Source organism: Microcebus murinus, chromosome 18, assembly GCF_040939455.1.
Source record: "Microcebus murinus isolate Inina chromosome 18, M.murinus_Inina_mat1.0, whole genome shotgun sequence".
Lineage (NCBI taxonomy): Eukaryota > Metazoa > Chordata > Mammalia > Primates > Cheirogaleidae > Microcebus > Microcebus murinus.
Window position 1 is genome coordinate 7,456,106 of NC_134121.1, and position 18,478 is coordinate 7,474,583.

Genomic DNA, 18,478 nt, shown 5'->3' on the forward strand with positions numbered 1-18,478 from the left:
TACCATGCAACAAAACCTTTATTAACATTTTGAACAGGTTCAGCTACTACTGAAACCGGTAATTTCTAAACTTAAATTGGGGCAAATGGCTATAGTGCAGAGTAACGCCATCGTTGGGCACTGTGAATGTAAGACTGAAGAATTAACAGCCACCCCTCAAGCGGAGGACCAGGTGCAGGGTCGACTCTTTCTGGATGTTGTAGTCAGAAAGAGTGCGGCCATCTTCCAGCTGCTTGCCTGCAAAGATGAGCCTCTGCTGGTCAGGAGGGATCCCTTCCTTATCCTGGATCTTGGCCTTCACATTCTCAATGGTATCACTGGGCTCCACCTCCAAGGTGATGGTCTTGCCGGTCAGGGTCTTGACGAAAATCTGCATACCACCTCTCAGGCGCAGGACCAGGTGCAGGGTCGACTCTTTCTGGATGTTGTAGTCAGAAAGAGTGCGGCCATCTTCCAGCTGCTTGCCTGCAAAGATGAGCCTCTGCTGGTCAGGAGGGATCCCTTCCTTATCCTGGATCTTGGCCTTCACATTCTCGATGGTATCACTGGGCTCCACCTCCAGGGTGATGGTCTTGCCGGTCAGGGTCTTCACAAAGATCTGCATACCACCCCTCAGGCGCAGGACCAGGTGCAGGGTCGACTCTTTCTGGATGTTGTAGTCAGAAAGAGTGCGGCCATCTTCCAGCTGCTTGCCGGCAAAGATGAGCCTCTGCTGGTCAGGAGGGATCCCTTCCTTATCCTGGATCTTGGCCTTCACATTCTCGATGGTGTCACTGGGCTCCACCTCCAAGGTGATGGTCTTGCCGGTCAGGGTCTTCACAAAGATTTGCATTTTGACCTAGTTTAAAAGTAAAACATCGTATAATCTCAGGATCTTTACTTCTTACTTTAACATTTAATAAATTCTTGAAACCGAAAGGTTTCTTCCAAAATGCCTACAAACGCGCTAACATTTCACAAGCCTCCTTCTATCTTTACCAGACTTAAAATCCGCAACTTAATAAAAAAATTCGTTAAAGTGTAACAGCTAGAAAATAAACGCTTTCTAAACTAGCTAAACCCAGAGCTTTCTCTCCTGACTGTTCCGGATATTTAACTCTCCCCTTTCCCCCGACGCCGCACTAAATTTCCAAAAATCTAAGCACACTGGTAGATAAACCGGAAACAAAACCGAACCCCCAAGACCCATGAAGTAAAACTTCCCCTTGAAACAGAAGAGGACCACATTTCCCACATTGGGATTAGAAATTTACAGAAGCCACACAGACTACCTCTTTTCTGCCTTCCCCATCTGAAGTAAACGCGACGGAACTTCCATCGGTTAAGTGTCCGTTAGCTTCTGTCCGCGCTTGCGCCAGCCGCCCCGCTCCCCCCGCCCCACGTAAACAAGGCCGACTCCTCCCGAAAAGCGGGCGCCGCGTCACTTCGTCTTCCCCTCCCCCCACGTACTTCCCCCAGAGACCCACCCAGCCCGAGTAAACCGACAACTAGACCTCTGTGAAGCCCTCTCTACAATCCTCCCAGATCTCCAAGGCTGCGGGCCAGTACCTGTTTGCAAACGCGAGGACGCTACGAATCGCCGAACACGGCCGGCCGCCTCAACGCCAGAAAACAACCACTCCACAAATTCAGTCGCCGCTGAATACTTCGGTTCCGCGGCGCTGGAATTTATGCAACGTCTGTTACGTAACTGATCACTCCTACGTAGCCGCCGTCTCCGTGCGCCACTAAAAGTAGTTCGCTCTGCCCAACCTCCTCAACACAGTTATGCTTTTCGATTGAGCCCCAAATTTCTCACAGCTATAAAAAAAGGTTCCTAAAAAATTAGCTCGCTTATCCTCTAAGCTCTCTTTTTCCTCCTTTAGGAAAATATAGGAAAATTATCAGGCGGATGAATTCGAGTTAAAGGGACCTTCCTCGAAAGCTCTCGAAACTTCCTTGCAGCGCCGGCGATGATTGGTGGGGCGTGTGACGGCCAGGCTGGCGCTGATTGGTAGGATCGCAGCGGGTTCGTTGTTGCTAGGCTCTGGCGGGGGTGGCTAGGCGCCGTTGTTGCTAAGTTACTGAGTGCGCGTGCGCCACAGAGGCGCGCCTGCCTGAAAGAAGGTATTTCCGGCCGGAGGTGGAGGCGGGGGTCTTTCGCTCCCGCCTTCAAAACCCAGGTTCCGTACGTTCCGCCTTTTTGCGCGGTAGGCCGGCAGGAAGCGGGTTATGTGGCGAGTTTCCCGGGCAGGCCGCCACGGCTCGAGTTTGGAAGTGCCTAGATCGGGGCGGCGCGGTACCTGGTGGCTACTGTGAAGCACAGTCCCCCATCCCGTCTTAAAGAAGGTGCGCACCTCACGCACTGGCCGGGGTTTATTTTTTATCTTGGTTAGTGCAGGGTTGTGGAGCTTGAATCACGCTTCTGTGGTATGAATGGTCTTAGTTGCTTTGTCTTACTCAATTCTCATAACTGCCTGAGGACAAACTAAATCTGGACTTTGAAGTGGGACCCTCTCCGTTGCGGGGGCCCTTTGTCCCCAGGCCCAGGGAGGCGAGGCTCGGGCTCAAGGTGACACGGTGGCCAGGCTTAGCTCTGGCTCCGACAACACATGCAAATCCCTCTCACTCTGTTCTGTTTCTCCAAACTGGTAGTAAAAAAAGCGGATTAGGGAGCTGAAATCCCGCTTCGGGAAAGGGGAAATTGCCAGAAAACAGTTATTGCTCCCATTGACATGCTTGCTATGCAAAGGACAAGAAAGGTGGGGACCAGCTAGGACCACGCGACTGGTCTCCCTACACCCTGGGTGTGGCCACTCGTTCCCCAAGGAGATGACTCAAGGAAACTGAGTAAGGTAGAGGGGTTTGGATTCACGATGCCTCGGGGAGTCTTGGGGTTGGGGTGTAAATAAACATGAAAATGACTTTTTCACGTGACACAAACTGTCTTAAAGGTGGAAGTCTAGAAATTTGCATATTAATACAATTAGGCGAATGTCACTTAGCGACCAAGGTCGCTAGTCTTTAAATTTCAACATATCTGAGCATAACATTAAGAAACTATGTCTAGCCAGGCGCGGTGGCTCACGCTTGTAATCCTAGTACTCTGGGAGGCCGAGGCGGGCGGATTGCTCAAGGTCAGGAGTTCAAAACCAGCCTGAGCAAGAGCAAGACCCTGTCTATACTATAAATAGAAAGAAATTAATTGGCCAACTAATATATATAGAAAAAATTAGCCGGGCATGGTGGCGCATGCCTGTAGTCCCAGCTACTTGGGAGGCTGAGGCGGGAGGATCGCTTGAGCCCAGGAGTTTGAGGTTGCTGTGAGCTAGGCTGCCGCCATGGCACTGGCTCTAGCCTGGGCAACAAAAAGAAACTATAAACAAGCAGGTCTATTGGATTGACTTAACACCTAGACTGCTTTCTACTATGACCTACTACCTACTGACTTAAATGTGCAGCAGATAGAAATGAACAGTTTCTTTAAGATAATTTTGGAAATGAATTCGAAGGATTTTGAGATAGCTTATAAAATGTCTGCTTGACGAAGTACGAATTTTTATTTTTGTTAGCCTAACAGTGAGTCCGAGTTTGTTTCAACCACGGGGAACTCCTCCTGAGTTGTACATGTTGACGGGTAGATTGAGCGAGAATGCAGGTGTCATGACTGGTATGATGACCTCACTGTGGGTTCTAGTAGTTGCCAGAACTAAGTTAGTCATACAGCCTCGTGGGTTAATGTTTTCCCAAAATAGGTCATTTGGTAACCTCAACACAGCAACATTGTTTCAGAAGGAAGGTATATGTTGTCCTTGAACAATAAACAAGATGAATTTTGTTAATGGTCTGTTAATAACCGGAACTTTTAGTAATAACACATCATTTCTCGTAATAAATTGTAAAAGGAAATTTGTAAACAAAGAATAGCACAGTGAACTTTCTAAGGTCAGGAATTTGATACAATGCTTGGCACTGTGCTCAATAAATTTTTTTTTTTTTTGAGACAGAGTCTCACTTTGTTGCCCAGCCTAGAGTGAGTGCGGTGGCATCAGCCTAGCTCACAGCAACCTTAATTTCCTGGGCTCAAGCAATCCTACAGTTTCAGCCTCCCGAGTAGCTGGGACTACAGGCATGCTCCACCATGCCTGGCTAATTTTTTGTATATATATTCCTAGTTGGCCAATTAATTTCTTTCTATTTTTAGTAGACAGGGTCTTGCTCAGGGTGGTTTCGAACTCCTGACCTTGAGCAATCTGCCCACCTCGGCCTCCCAGAGTGCCAGGATTACCTACGTGAGCCACCACGCCTGGCCAGTAAATTTTTATTCAATGAATAAAATGAGATTTTCCCTTCTGTTCAACTGAAGGAAAAAAACTGCTTAAAACACAAAGCAAAAAGGTGTATAGCACTGTATTTTCTTTTTTCTTTCTTTTATCAGCTCATAAGAATCCAAAGCACTGTATTTAATCTCCATAGGCAAACAGTTGTTTTTTTTTTGAGACAGAGTCTCACTCTGTTGCCCAGGCTAGAGTGCCACGGCATTAGCCTAGCTCACAGCAGCCTCTAACTCCTGGGCTCAAGCAATCCTACTGCCTCAGCCTCCCAAGTAGCTGGGACTATAGGCACGTGCCACCATGCCAGGCTAATTTTTTCTATATATATTAGTTGGCCAATTAATTTCTTTCTGTTTATACTAGAGATGGGGTCTTGCTCTTGCTCAGGCTGGTTTCGAACTCCTGACCTCAAGCAATCCACCTGCCTCGGCCTCCCAGAGTGCTAGGATTTTTTTTTTTGTTGTTTTTTATTTTTGAGACAGAGTCTCACTTTGTTGCGCAGGCAAGAGTGAGTGCCGTGGCATCAGCCTAGCTCACAGCAACCTCAAACTCCTGGGCTCAAGCAATCCTCCTGCCTTAGCCTCGAGAGTAGCTGGGACTATAGGCATGTGCCACCATGCCCAGCTAATTTTTATGTATTAGTTGGCCAATTAATTTCTATTTATAGTAGAGACGGGGGTCTCACTCTTGCTCAGGCTGGTTTCGAACTCCTGACCTCGAGCAATCTGCCCACCTCAGCCTCCCAGAGTGCTAGGATTACAGATTTGAGCCACCGCTCCTGGCCCAGAGTGCTAGGATTACAGGCGTGAGCCACTGTGCCTGGCCTAAATTGTTTATTTTTTGAGGAACCACTATACTGTTTTCCATAGCAGCTGCACCATTTTACATTCATACCAACAGTAAAAGCATCCTTTTATGTATATCCTCATATATATAGGGGTGGGTGCGTGTCTGTGTGTGTGTGTGTGTGTGTGTGTGTGTGTGTATAAGAACACCTCTGGAAAATATATCTAGAAATAGAATTGTCGAGTATCTTCAACTTATTAAACTTTCCCAAATACTGTAGTTCTCCAAAGTGATAGTACTAACTTGACATTCTTACCAGCAATGTAGGAGAGTTCCTACAGTTCTGTATTCTCAGCGGCACTTAGTATTATCGCATTTAAAAATTTTTTTCCAATCTGATGGGACATCTGTCTTTTAGAAAATAAGATTGATAAAATCCCCTTCAAGCTGGGCTCAGTGGCTCACTCCTGTAATCCTAGCACTCTAGGAGGCCGAGTTGGGAGGATCCCTTGAGGTCAGGAGTTCCAGACCAGCCTGAGCAAGAGTGAGACCCCTTCTCTACTAAAAACAGAAAAATTAGCTGGGTGTCATGTTGCATGCCTGTAGTCAGAGCTATTTGGAAGGCTGAAGCAGGAGGATTGCTTGAGCCCAAGAGTTTGAGGTTGCTGTGAGCTAGGCTGGTGCCCTGGCACTCTAGTCCCAGGTGACAGAGTGAGACCCTGTCTCAAAAAATAAATAAATAAAATAAAATCCCTTTCAGGTTTTTCTGGGCTTTTTCTTTTTTTTTGAGTTAGAGTCTCACTCTGTCACCCAGGTTAGAGTGCAGTGGCATGATCATAGCTCACTGTAACCTCAAACTCCTGGCCTCAAGTGATCCTCCTGCCTCAGCTTCCTGGGTAGCTGGGACAACAGGTGTGCACCACCACGAACAGCTAATTTGTTTTATGTTTTTGTAGAGATGGGCTCTCATTATCTTGCCCAGGCTGGTCTCCCAACTCCTGGCTTCAAGCAGGCCTACTGCCTTGGGCCTCCCAAAGTGCGGGGATTACAGGCTTGAGTCACAGCGCCTAACCTTCGGTTTACTTTGTAGATATGAGTGTATCTTTGTTTTCAGATAGGATTTGACAATAAAGAGGAAGACACTATTGGGGCATATCTGACAAGTTGGTAGGTCTGGCCATCAGAGGCCTGTTGGTATGAGGCTCTCAAGAGCCTCTTGGGAAGAACTGTAAGAAGCGGTGAAATATGATATACACCGTTAATGTCAGGGTGTATGAGTAGGAAGGAATGTTGGGTTAGTTCCTACAAACAAATTGCCTTTTAAAATCTTGCGAATATTTTTTAATTTAAAAAGTTGGCAATTATGTCAAATTTATTAATAAAGCCTTCTAGGAACATAAGGCTGTGTTGCAGGGAAAAAAATATGAGATTTGAAATCAGACACAACTATTAAATATATTGGATTCCAGCTTGCTTTCATACCAGCCCTGTGACTGTGTATCATGGGGTTGTTTTTTTTGTTTTGTTTTGTTTTGTTTTTTGTTTTTTATTTTAAGAGACAAGTCTTGCTATGTTGCCCAGGCTGGCCTTGCACTCTTATGCTCAAGTAATCCCCCTGCCTTAGTCTCCTGAGTAGCTGGGACTACATGTGTACAATTTTATTTAATATTATTAGCCTTAAGTTTCCATATTTGTAAACAAAACAATGTGGATTAGGTGTCACCTGCTTTATCAAATTAAGGTGAATCTTAAATCTAGGTAAATCACGTGTAATTTAGTTCTGAGCAAATGTTATTCCTGTCCTTTTCTCTTTTGCTTAGTTTCCTTTGCTCTTTTCATAGCTACCCTTTGGAAAGCTGGTATTTTCTTTTCTCCTATACTTTTCTTGGAAATTGTCAAGCCTAGTCAACAAATCTGAGAATCAAAAAACTGAGGCTTGCTGTACCAATTTGCCAAGCTGTTAGAAAGTTGTATTAGGTACCCAGAACTGATTAGGTCGTAATAGCTATTATTTGCTTGAATAAATAGATTTTTCATCATTCTCTAGACCTCAAGAAGTTGTTGCAACATCCTGGTTACTTATTTTCTAACAATTTCATGTTTATCCAATCCATTATTTCATTGTTTCATTTCTTTTTGTGATCACCATTGACAGCTTCCCAATTTGTTTTTAAAAGGGTTATGAACTTATTCTGAGATTTATTTTTATTTTTTATTTTTTGGAGACACGGTCTCACTCTGTCGCCTGGGCTAGAGTGCCGTAGCATCAATCTAGCTCACAGCAACCTCAAACTCCTGGGCTTAGCGATCCTCCTGCCTCAGCCTCCCGAGTAGGTGGGATTATAGGCATGCGCCACTATCCCTGGCTATTTTTTTTCTATATATTTTTAGTTGTCCAGCTAATTTCTTTCTATTTTTAGTAGAGACCGGGTCTCACTCTTGCTCAGGCTGGTCTTGAACTCCTGGGCTCAAACGATCTGCCCGCCTTGGCCTCCCAGAGTGCTAGGATTATAGGCGTGGGCCATGGCACCTGGCCTATTCTGAGATTTAAATTGTACTTTAAACTTTTCTATATTGTGTCTGATATTTGCTGTTGAGTGAAAGAATAGTTAGACAAAATTTATAGGTGGTTTATAAGTTGATGTGTCAGTTTTGTTGGCTGTGTTGCATTTAGATGCAGATTAGACTTCTTATGGGAGTTGTCCTGAAAGCAGCCCTTTACCCTTATTTTGTCAGAGGAATTGGTTAGTACATCTTCTAATATATAATACAGTCTCTAATACATAGATGAATTAATCTCACATTTGAAATACAGTGAACATACATATTATTACAAATCAGCCTTTATATTATCAGTTCTCATTGGTGTGTGTTTACTACAACACATTCATAATCCATTATCATAAATCTCTCCAATCAACTGTTATCAGCCATTGTATACTCTTGAAGTTTGAATCCTAGGCCAAGAGAAGCTACTAGGTCATTCATTCATTCAGCAGGCATTTGTTGAGCATCTTCTGGGTGTGGGAGGCATTGCCATTGATGACTGGGACAGGATATAGGCCTCGCCCAAGAGAGCCATGATCTTAGTAAGGGCAGCTGTGTAAGGACTAAGCGTATCTACCTCAGAGAATTATTGGAGAACTCAGTGAGTTAATTCACATCAGGTGTTTAAAAGAAAGCATGGCACATAGTTAGTGCTTAATAAATGTTAGCTATTATCAGCCTTGAAAGACAATAGAGTTTAGTAGTTAAAGTACAAGTACAAACTAGACTGTTTGGGTTCTAACTGGCTCTGTCAGAGTTTGTGCAACCATGGGTGAATTACTTAACTTCTCTGGGCCTCAGTTTCTTCATCTATATGATAACAACAGTAATAATACCTAGCTCATGGAGTTTTTGAGGATTTTCTTTTTTTTTTTTTTTTTTGATACAGTTTTACTCTGTTGCCCTGGCTAGAGTTCCATGGCATCAGCTCACAGCAACCTCAAACTCCTGGGCTCAAGTGATCCTACTGCCTGGGCCTCCCGAGTAGCTGGGACTACAAGCATGTGCCACCACGCCCTGCTAATTTATATATATATATATATACATATATATATATATATATATATATATATTTTTTAGTTGTCCAGCTAATTTCTTTCTGTTTTTTTTTTTTTTTTTTAGTAGAGACGGAGGTCTCGCTCTTGCTCAGGCTGGTCTCGAACTCCTGAGCTCAAATGATCCACCCTCCTTGGCCTTCCAGAGTGCTAGGATTACAGGCATGAGCCACCGTGTGTGGCGGTTTTGAGGATTAAATGAATGGTTGAATTAATACAGGTAAAGTGCTTAGAACAGTGCCTGGACTTAGAAAGCCCTCGATAAATGTTAGCTATATGAAAAAGGAGAGGTACATACAAACTTCAGTGGAGGCGCAAAGGAGGAAAGAGCAGTTTAGCTGCCTGGAGTAGGGCAGGAGGGGAACCAGAAGGTTTCAAATAAGGTAGTATTTAATATTTAGAGACCCAATCACATGATGGTTAGGATTGTCCAGGCAGGAGGGCACAGGTAGAGAATGAGATGGCATAGGTATTGAGGAAATAGTGGGTAGCTATTCATGGCTGGAATTTAAGGTGGCTGCATGTGGGCTGTGGTTTGGGGAGTAGGCTGGAGAAGCAGGCCAGGCTCAACTCTGGCAGCCTCACCACTTCCAGCTGTGCTGGCCACCTGTAGTTCCTGGGAAACACCAAGCTTTTTCCCACTTCCGGACTTCACTCTTGATGTTTCCTTTGCCTAGAACTCTTCTTACAGCCATTTCTGTTTCATGTTTTAGGCAGAGTAAATGTTGCCTCCTTCAAAAGGCCTTCTCTGCCATCCACCTCTGCTCCTGTGACTCAGTCACAACACCCTGGTTATCTCTTTCATAACAATTTCATGTTTATCCAGTCCACAGTTTTGTTGCTTAATTGATTATTTATCCTTTTGCTTCCCCCCAGCTAGGATGTAAACTCCATGAGAGTACAGGCCATGTCTATCTAGTTTATCACCGTATCTCCACACTTAGCCAGCTAGCATACTGCCTGATATGATACATAATCAGCACTTAGTAAATGTTTATTGAGTGAGTGACTAACGAAGGGCCCTGCCTTGCTATATTAAGGACTTTAGACTTCTTCCTGTAAGTATTTTGCATAGGAATGACATTATCAGTTTTCTAATTTAGAATGATAACTTGGTGACATCATAGCAGATGAATAGAAGGGGGATTCGATTAAAGCATTTAAGACATTGTGGCACTTGTCAAAGTAGGATATGATGAGCTTCTGTAAGTCAACAAAAACCACGATCCCTAAACAAAGCCGAAAGAAGGAATTGATAAACCAAATAAAAACAGAGCATATTTATTTGTACTTGGTCCTTGCTCCAGAAAAGATGCAAGATGACTGGCTTAAGGGTGTTTAACAAAATAAAATAAAAAATAGATGGATGGGGAACATATACAAAGGAAGAGGAAAAAAGGAAATGAAGTTAGGAGTAAGATTAGCTTACAAAGTTTGTCTTTAAATTCTGTCCTTTGCTAGAGGTGGGCTGTAGATTTGATGAAGTTTTTGGGGATTGGGTTTTTTCCTCCAGCCAATATAAGAGAGAGGCACAGTCGGTTACATGATTCATAAGCCATGTGATAAAAAATGAACTGTGGCATATCCAATGAAATACTACTCAGCAATGAAAAGAAATGAACTATTGATACATATAACAACATGTGTGAATTTCAAAATAATTGTGTTGATTAAAAGAAGCTAGACCAAAAAAAGAGCATAAACTTTATGATTTCATTCCATATCAAATTCTAGAAAATGCAAACTAATCTATTGAAAGAAAAAGCAGATCAGTGATCATTTGGGGATGGAGGTGGGGAGAAGGAAGGAGGTGGGATGGGTTATAAAAGGCAGCAGAAACTCTTGGGGATATGGAAATGCTTATTATCTTGATTGTGGTGATGCTTTTATAGGTATAAGCATATATAGAAAATTATCGATTTATATACTTTAAATATATGCAACTTATTGTACATCAGTTACACCTCAGTAAAGCTGGAAAAAATTAAATTAGAAAAATCTCTGGCAAAGCAATCTCAGAGATAACTCAGATAAACCCTTGGTAAGCATGAAGATATCTCAGAAAGTAAAAATAAACTGACTTCAACAATAAAAATTTTTTTTTTTAATTATTTTTTTGAAACACAGTCTTGCTCTGTTGCCCTGGGTAGAGTGCAGTGGCATGATCATAGCTCACTGTAACCTCAAACTCCTGGGCTCAGGCAATCCTCCTGCCTCACCCTCCCAAGTAGCTGGGACTACAGGCACGCACCATGACAACCAGCTTATTTTTTCTATTTTTAGTAGAGATGGGGTCTTGCTCTTGCTCAGGCTGATCTTGAACTCCTGAGCTCAAGAGATCCTCCCGCCTTGGCCTCCCAGAGTAGTAGTATTATAAGCGTGAGCCATCACACTGGGCCATAAAAAGATTTTTAAAAGATAAATATCAGAGTCTTTTTTGTAAAATAGATATTTACCTAATTTGAGACTTCTTAAATTATGCTAATGTACCAGACATTAGCATCACCATAATGTATCCTTTTTGTTTGTATTTACTTGACGCCAAATTGAAGCTAAAGGACAGATTCCTTAATTACTTTGGAATGAATTGCTGCCCTTTGTATCTAAACAGATACACTGTCAGAGGATGTGTTAGACGACATCAACGGTAATGACCCGGTGACTTTGAAGGGTGTTGCATCGCAAGTGTCTCAAGCAGGATACACATCTTTACCATGTCTTTCTGATCCTGTCAGACCTATCAGATATTTTACCTCAGTATTCTGAGGGAGAACCTCCTGAATGCAGATATAATTTTCACCATGGCAAGTTTTCCAGAGAGTCTTATCTGTGGGGTGTGTTTAGCAGATTTTATTTTTATTTATTTATTTATTTATTTATTTTTTATTTCAGCATATTATGGGGGTACAAATGTTAAGGTTATGTATATTGCCATCCCCCCTCCCCCCTTGAATCAGAGCTTCAAGCGTGACCATTCCCCAAACGTTGCACATCTCACTCATTATGTTTCTATATACCGATCCCCTCCTCCCCCCTCCCACCCGATAAATGTTACTCCTAAATGTCCACTTAGGTGTTGATCAATTAATACCAATTTGCTGGTGAGTACATGTGGTGCTTGTTTTTACATTCTTGAGATACTTCACTTAGTAGAATGGGTTCCAGCTCTATCCAGGAAAATACAAGAGGTGCTATATCACCATTGTTTTTTTAAAGCTGAATAGTACTCCATGGTACACATATACCACATTTTATTAATCCACTCACGAATTGATGAGCACTTGGGTTGTTTCCACAACTTTGCAATTGTGAATTATGCTGCTATAAACATTTGAGTCCAGGCGTCTTTTTCATAAACTGACTTTTGATCTTTTGGGTAGATGCCCAGTAGTGGAATTTCTGGATCAAATGGTAGATCTACTTGTATCACTTTAAGGTATCTCCATATTGCTTTCCACAGAGGATGAACTAGTTTGCAGTCCCACCAGGAGTGTAGGAGTGTTCCTCTCTCTCCACATCCAGGCCAACATTTGTTGTTTGGGGACTTTTGGATAAAGGCCACACCCTGTATGATGAGTCAATAGGTGCCATAATAGGGTGTCCAGAATGTCCTCCCTGTCAGTAGGTGGCGCTTGCTCAGAGGAACAGGCTCCACTGTTGCTTTTGGGTCTTGTGTCCAGTTCTTGTTCCTCTAGACAGGCACTCTAGTGCCTCAGGTGGTGGGTGGGGCCCTGGGACTTCTAGGTGTGTCCTTATTCTCCACCTCAGTGAGGGCTGGTCTGGAAGTGAGTCTAGGGGGAGCTGGGTTGGGTAAGCCTACCCTCAGGCACCGTGAATGCCGTTAGCAGGGGTCAAAGTTCTGTTCTCTGCTTAGGGGAATAGCTGTCTGGGAGGCTGGAATGGCCCCGCTCAGTCAGAGAGCCTGTGTTTGGGGTGGTGCCATCTGAGACCCAAAGTCTGGAGCAGGCCTTGCTCCTTTCTACCCTCCCCAACTCCGCAGCTATTCTTGGGCCTCTGTCAGCAGGCCAGACCTCATGCTACCGGGTCTCCCCTGGCTGGATGCTGGCTGGGAGGTTCCTTGTGCAGCATCACTGCCTGGGCTGAGCACACGGCCTCCCTTTGGGAGGAGGGCTGCCCTCTAGGACATTCATCTGCCCCTGAAGGCACACACACCTCAGCAGGCTGTTCACGTTTATCCCTTCTGTGTCCCAGGCAATGCGAGACCTCGGTGTACAGGATCTGGTCCGCAGGTCTGACCTCTGGGCCCCAGAGTTCAATCCCTATCCCCACCAGGGTGAGGAGTGCCTGTCCTAATTCACTCACAGGGAGCCCAAGCTGGGTGGATTTCTCTCAGCCTCAGGGTCTGCCCTGTTCTCCTGGGATCACCATGCCAGCAGCACCTGGGAGGGCTGGCGGGTAGGGAGCTTACCATCTGAGTACCCCTCAGTCAGCTGTAGGGCCCCAAAAGGGAAGGTCCCATTCCCTGGCGATGCCTCCGGCTGGTGGCTATATTGTCTCTCTTGGCAGCCGCAGTTGGGGTCAGGGGAGAGGAGAATGTAGCAATATGGCGCCTGTTGCGCGGCTCAGGTCTGTGCACAGGGAGGTGCCCCGCGGGAGTTGGGAGCCTGGTGCCGTGTCTGCTACTGGCTTACTGCTCAATGGCTGCGGCCATCTCTGGCCTGGTGTCCACAGGTCTCTCCACCCGCTGGGGAGCCCATCAGCAGTCCGAGATGCAGGGGAGGGGAGAGTTAACCGCTCAACCTACCCTTGCCGCTGGTCTCCAGGCTGCTCCGGAGGTCTCTGCTTCCAGTTCTCCTCTGCAACCTCCTCCCCTGGAGTCTCCCGTGGTCTCAGGTACCCCTCCCTCCGACCCTCGTCCAATGTATGCTCATCTGCTTGCTTCTTTCTTCTAATTTCTCCTGGAATCTGTCTTTTCTGTAGAGACACTCTGTCTGGCAGTGTTTCTCATCTGCCATCTTGCTCCACCGGGCTTTATTTATCTTCTTAATAGAGACGGGGTCTTGCTTTTGCTCAGGATGGTCTCGAATTCCTAAGCTCAAGTGATCCTCTGAGTTGTTCTCCCAGAGTGCTAGGATTACAGGCATGAGCCACTACTCCCAACCAGTTTAGCAGATTAAAAAAAATAATAACAATAATGGCCGGGAACGGTGGCTCACACCTGTAATCCTAGCACTCTGGGAGGCCGAGGCGGGTGGATTGCTCGAGGTCAGGAGTTCGAAACCAGCCTGGGCAAGAGCAAGACCCCGTCTCTACTAAAAATAGGCCGGGCGCGGTGGCTCATGCCTGTAATCCTAGCTCTCTGGGAGGCCGAGGCGGGCGGATCGTTTGAGCTTAGGAGTTCGAAACCAACCTGAGCAAGAACAAGACCCTGTCTCTACTATAAATAGAAAGAAATTAATTGGCCAACTAATATATATATATATATATATATATTAAAAAATATTAGCGGGGCATGGTGGCGCATGCCTGTAGTCCCAGCTACTCGGGAGGCTGAGGCAGAATGATCACTTGAGCCCAGGAGTTTGAGGTTGCTGTGAGCCAGGCTGATGCCATGGCACTCACTCTAGCCTGGGCAACAAAGTGAGACTCTGTCTCAAAAAAAAAAAAAAATAGAAAGAAATTAATTGGCCAACTAATATATAGAGAAAAAATTAGCCAGGCGTGGTGGCGCATGCCTGTAGTCCCAGCTACTCCGGAGGCTGAGGCAGAATAATCGCTTGAGCCCAGGAGTTTGAGGTTGCTGTGAGCTAGGCTAACGCCATGGCACTCACTCTAGCCTGGGCAACAACGTGAGACTCTGTCTCAAAAATAAATAAATAAATAAATAAAACAATAATCAATGTACACAATTCTCAAGTAGAAAATTTGTGTCAGTCTGTCTCAAGAACTGGAAAATAGCAAAGGTGTGAGGAAAATGAGCACACAAAAATGCTTACCATAAAGTGAAAATGATTACATTTGGGATGTGTGTTCAGGCCTTATGCTTAGCAATGTATTCCTTATTCTTCCCAAGAAAATAACTCCCCAAAGTAAATGTGATTATGCCCATTTTATACATTATTACTACTTTGAAAAAGTAGATAATCACCTATAGTTCATATGGCTAACAAGTAGCAGAAGTGAGATTTCAACCCAGGTTTGCCTGACTCCAAAGCCCAAACTCTTAATCATTATACTGGTTGTCTCCAGTGGTCCTTTATGATTACTGGAAATAGGCTGCAAATCTAGCATTAAGCCACCTTATGTGACCGAAGCAAAGAGGGACACATGATTAGACATATGTCATGCCATTTCTAATATCACCCTCTCCCTAATATACAGCCAGATTGATTGTTCAAGAAAAATGTAACTTTTTCTGAGAGAAATGACTCACATAGCTTTTTTTTCCCCCTAACATAGGTTCTTACAGAGTATGCTCTGTGATGAATGGATAAAGCCCTTAGGCACTGCATCCCTCCAGGGTGGAGAATCAGGAATTTTACTATAGCTGTTTCCCTTGGTGGCCTTCCATGTAGAACTGTGCTCCGCTGTTTTGTGAGATTCTAGCCCAGTTTGTCTAATATCTCAGATGGTATGGCTTGGAACAAGGGTAAAAATATCTGTACAGGCCGGGCGCGGTGGCTCACGCCTGTAATCCTAGCACTCTGGGAGGCCGAGGCGGGCGGATTGCTCGAGGTCAGGAGTTCAAAACCAGCCTGAGCAAGACCCCGTCTCTACCAAAATATAGAAAGAAATTAATTGACCAACTAAAAATATATATACAAAAAAAGTTAGCCGGGCATGGTGGCGCATGCCTGTAGTCCCAGCTACTCGGGAGGCTGAGGCAGGAGGATCGCTTGAGCCCAGGAGTTTGAGGTTGCTGTGAGCCAGGCTGACGCCACGGCACTCACTCTAGCCTGGGCAAGAAAGTGAGACTCTGTCTCAAAAAAAAAAAAAAAAAATCTGTACAAATAGATGGATCACATGACCTTGGTCAGTCTACTACCTGTGTCTCAAAAGCAGTCTTTGTTAAAGATGGAACAGCAAGGAGTTGTCTCCAGGAACGTATCCAGAGTAGCTAGCAATACAGGTACACATCACCACGCCAGCTAAATTTTTAATTTTTTATAAGATGGAGTCTTGCTATGTTGCCCAGGCTGGTCTTAAACTGCTGGCCTCAAGCAGTCCTCCTGTTCCTGCCTCCCAAAGTGTTGGGATTACAGGTGTGAGCCTCAGTAACCAGCTGGTTTTTTCTTTTCTTTTTTTATAAAGGTTAGGAAACACTATTCTTTTTTTTTTTTGAGACAGAGTCTCATTTTATTGCCCGGGCTAGAGTGCTGTAGCGTCCGCCTAGCTCACAGCAACCTCAAACTCCTGGGCTCAAGCAATCCTACTGCCTCAGCCTCCCGAGTAGCTGGGACTACAGGCAAGTGCCACCATGCCCAGCTAATTTTTTTTTCTATATATTTGTAGCTGTCCAATTAATTTCTTTCTATTTTTAGTAGAGACGGGTTCTCGCTCTTGCCCAGGCTGGTCTCGAACTCCTGAGCTCAAACCATCCACCCACCTTTGCCTCCCAGAGTGCTAGGATTGCAGGCGTCATTTTTTTCTTTTAAGTAATTGGTCTAGGAAACAAAAATTTTGTGTATTATCAAGATAATTTTTTATGCTTGATATTGTCTTTTATTAGGTCTTTGATTATTTAAGAAAACTAAGTTTTCTTAAATTCATAAAGCTAAGTTTTTTTTTGTTTTTTTTTGAGACAGAGTCTCACTCTGTTGGCCAGGATAGAGTGCTGTGGTGTCAGCCTAGCTCACAGCAACCTCAGTCTCCTGGGCTTAAGTGATCCTTCTGCCTCAGCTTCCTGAGTAGCTGAGACTATAGGTATGCACCACTATATATATATATTTTGTTGTTGTTGTTTTTGTTGTTGTCCAGCTAATTTCTTTCTATTTTTTTTAGTAAAGATGGGGTCTCGCTGTTGCTCAGGCTGATCTCTAACTCCTGAGTTCAAACGATCTGCCCACCTTGGCCTCTCAGAGTGCTAGGATTACAGGTGTGAGCCACCACATCCGACCAAAAGCTAAGTTTTTTTAATCACAACTATGTAACCTTTCCTTTAAAACCTGTATTGTTTCTGTGAAGATAAAACATGAGGAGAAAAAAAGAAAACTTTTATTGTCACTTTGATTAAATAGATAACCAAGATTGTATTTAATCGAACGTTTTACACTTTTGACATATTTTACAAACTTCCCCAAATCAAATTCTAAATTAAATCTTTTTGATCTCTAATTAACTTTGGAATTTTCCAGTTTGGCCCCTAGAAAAAGTTGAAGGTTGTGTTCCTCACCTTGTAAAAGAGAGATTTTAAACTAATTAGGCTTATTTGGTATATTAAATTATATGGAAAGCATTGCCAAATAATAAGTGATGCTAAACCATAAATTATATTTATGGGTATGTTATTGATATGGATGTTCCAAAAAATTATATGAGTTTCCTAGAAAACTGTTATCAGTTATAATTTTGGTCATTATGTTAAAATGTTATACACCACAGAAATAACCAAATTTCTTTGTCAATTACTGGTTATACTGAACTCTCATCAGATATTTAACCATGGCCATCCTAAGTCTTTGTCATTCAGTTATTGTTTTGATTTCAGTCATGAGGCAGTGAAATAGTAATACAAACTCACTGGTTTATTACCACTTTATATTTTTATCCAAATTATGTTTCTGACAAAAATGAAACAAGGTTGCCTACTTAATAAAGGCCAAAACCATTTACCAATATTTGTGAAGAAGGCTTTTAAGATTTTTTTCATTTGCCCAATTTCCAAATAGTTCCTTTTTTTTTTCTTTTCAGCACCAGGTGCTTGCTTTCGAGGGGCCCTTGAGTCCCTTGAGAGCCTCCAGTGGAGGGTAGGGGGCCTGAAGTCTAAGTGACTGAGGGGTTGGAGTGGGAAGGGAAAGGGCCTGGCAGGGGTGGACAGAGTTGGCAGAGCACATAGGCAGCTCGGGTTTGAAAAAAGGGGTGTCAGGTGACAGAGAAGTTCCCATGGGAGAATCGAGATCCAATAAAGAGACCAGAGAGAAGAGAGAGAACAGAGAAACTTCACAGAGAAGGGGAAGAAGGATTTCCAGCTCAGGGAGTCAGGTGATAATTCCCACTCAGAAAGAGCCAGGAAGAAGAGACTTCCAGACCAGCAGGTACCTTTCTTTTTTCTTTTTTTTTCTAATTTCAGCATATTTTGGGGGTACAAATGTTAAGGTTACATATAGTGCCCATGCCGCCCCCCCGAAAGTCAGAGCTTCAAGCGTCATTATGTATGTATATACCCGCCCCCCCTTCCCCCCTCCCATCCACCCGACACCCGATAAATGTTATTCCTATATGTCCATTTAGGTGTTGCTCAGTTAATACCAATTTGCTGGTGACAGCAGGTACCTTTCGAAAGAAGCCTGGGACTCTAAACGCAGCTTCAGAGAGTATACTCATACTTTAGGAATTACCAGCTTCAGTGGACATCTTTCCAGAGCAGTGGTTCAGGAGGCTGACTGACCACAATGGATGCCCAGTCAATCAGGAGGGAAGACAGAGGCTTCAAAGGCATGTACTTGGGGTCCTAGGTGAGAGGCCTGGGGGTGCAATGATGAATCTGATCCTGTCCAAGTCATGGCACCGTAACTGTTAAAAAATTATTCAGTGATACTTGTTAAAGCATGGTAAGGAAGACTTTATTCAGGATCATTATGATAGGTGTAGGGACCA

General features: G+C 44.0%; 1 protein-coding gene and 1 long non-coding RNA gene across 3 annotated transcripts; one reads left to right on the plus strand and one right to left on the minus strand.

Annotated features, from left to right (window-relative positions):
* Nucleotides 1-1,952, minus strand: UBB (ubiquitin B). 2 transcript variants are annotated; one of them, XM_012747870.3, is made up of 2 exons: nt 1,549-1,952; nt 1-838 (listed from the first exon to the last, which is right to left on the minus strand). In XM_012747870.3, exon 2 carries the CDS (start codon nt 830-832, stop codon nt 143-145), a length of 690 nt encoding a protein of 229 aa, XP_012603324.2. In that variant the 5' UTR covers nt 833-838; nt 1,549-1,952; the 3' UTR covers nt 1-142. The 2 variants fall into 2 exon arrangements, with proteins under 2 accessions (XP_012603324.2, XP_020136852.1); XM_020281263.2 differs by lacking the exon at nt 1,549-1,952 and adding an exon at nt 1,272-1,361.
* Nucleotides 1,953-2,105: 153 nt separating this feature from the next.
* LOC105861947 (uncharacterized) lies at nt 2,106-18,381 on the plus strand. The gene is made up of 3 exons (XR_012913009.1): nt 2,106-2,328; nt 16,664-18,033; nt 18,113-18,381. It is a non-coding gene; the product is annotated as an uncharacterized LOC105861947 (long non-coding RNA).
* The last annotated feature ends 97 nt before the right edge of the window (nt 18,382-18,478 follow it).

What these genes read in the sequence shown, in the direction of transcription:
- UBB (XM_012747870.3), bottom strand. Translation starts at nt 832, where the DNA reads ATGCAAATCTTTGTGAAGACCCTGACCGGCAAGACCATCACCTTGGAG.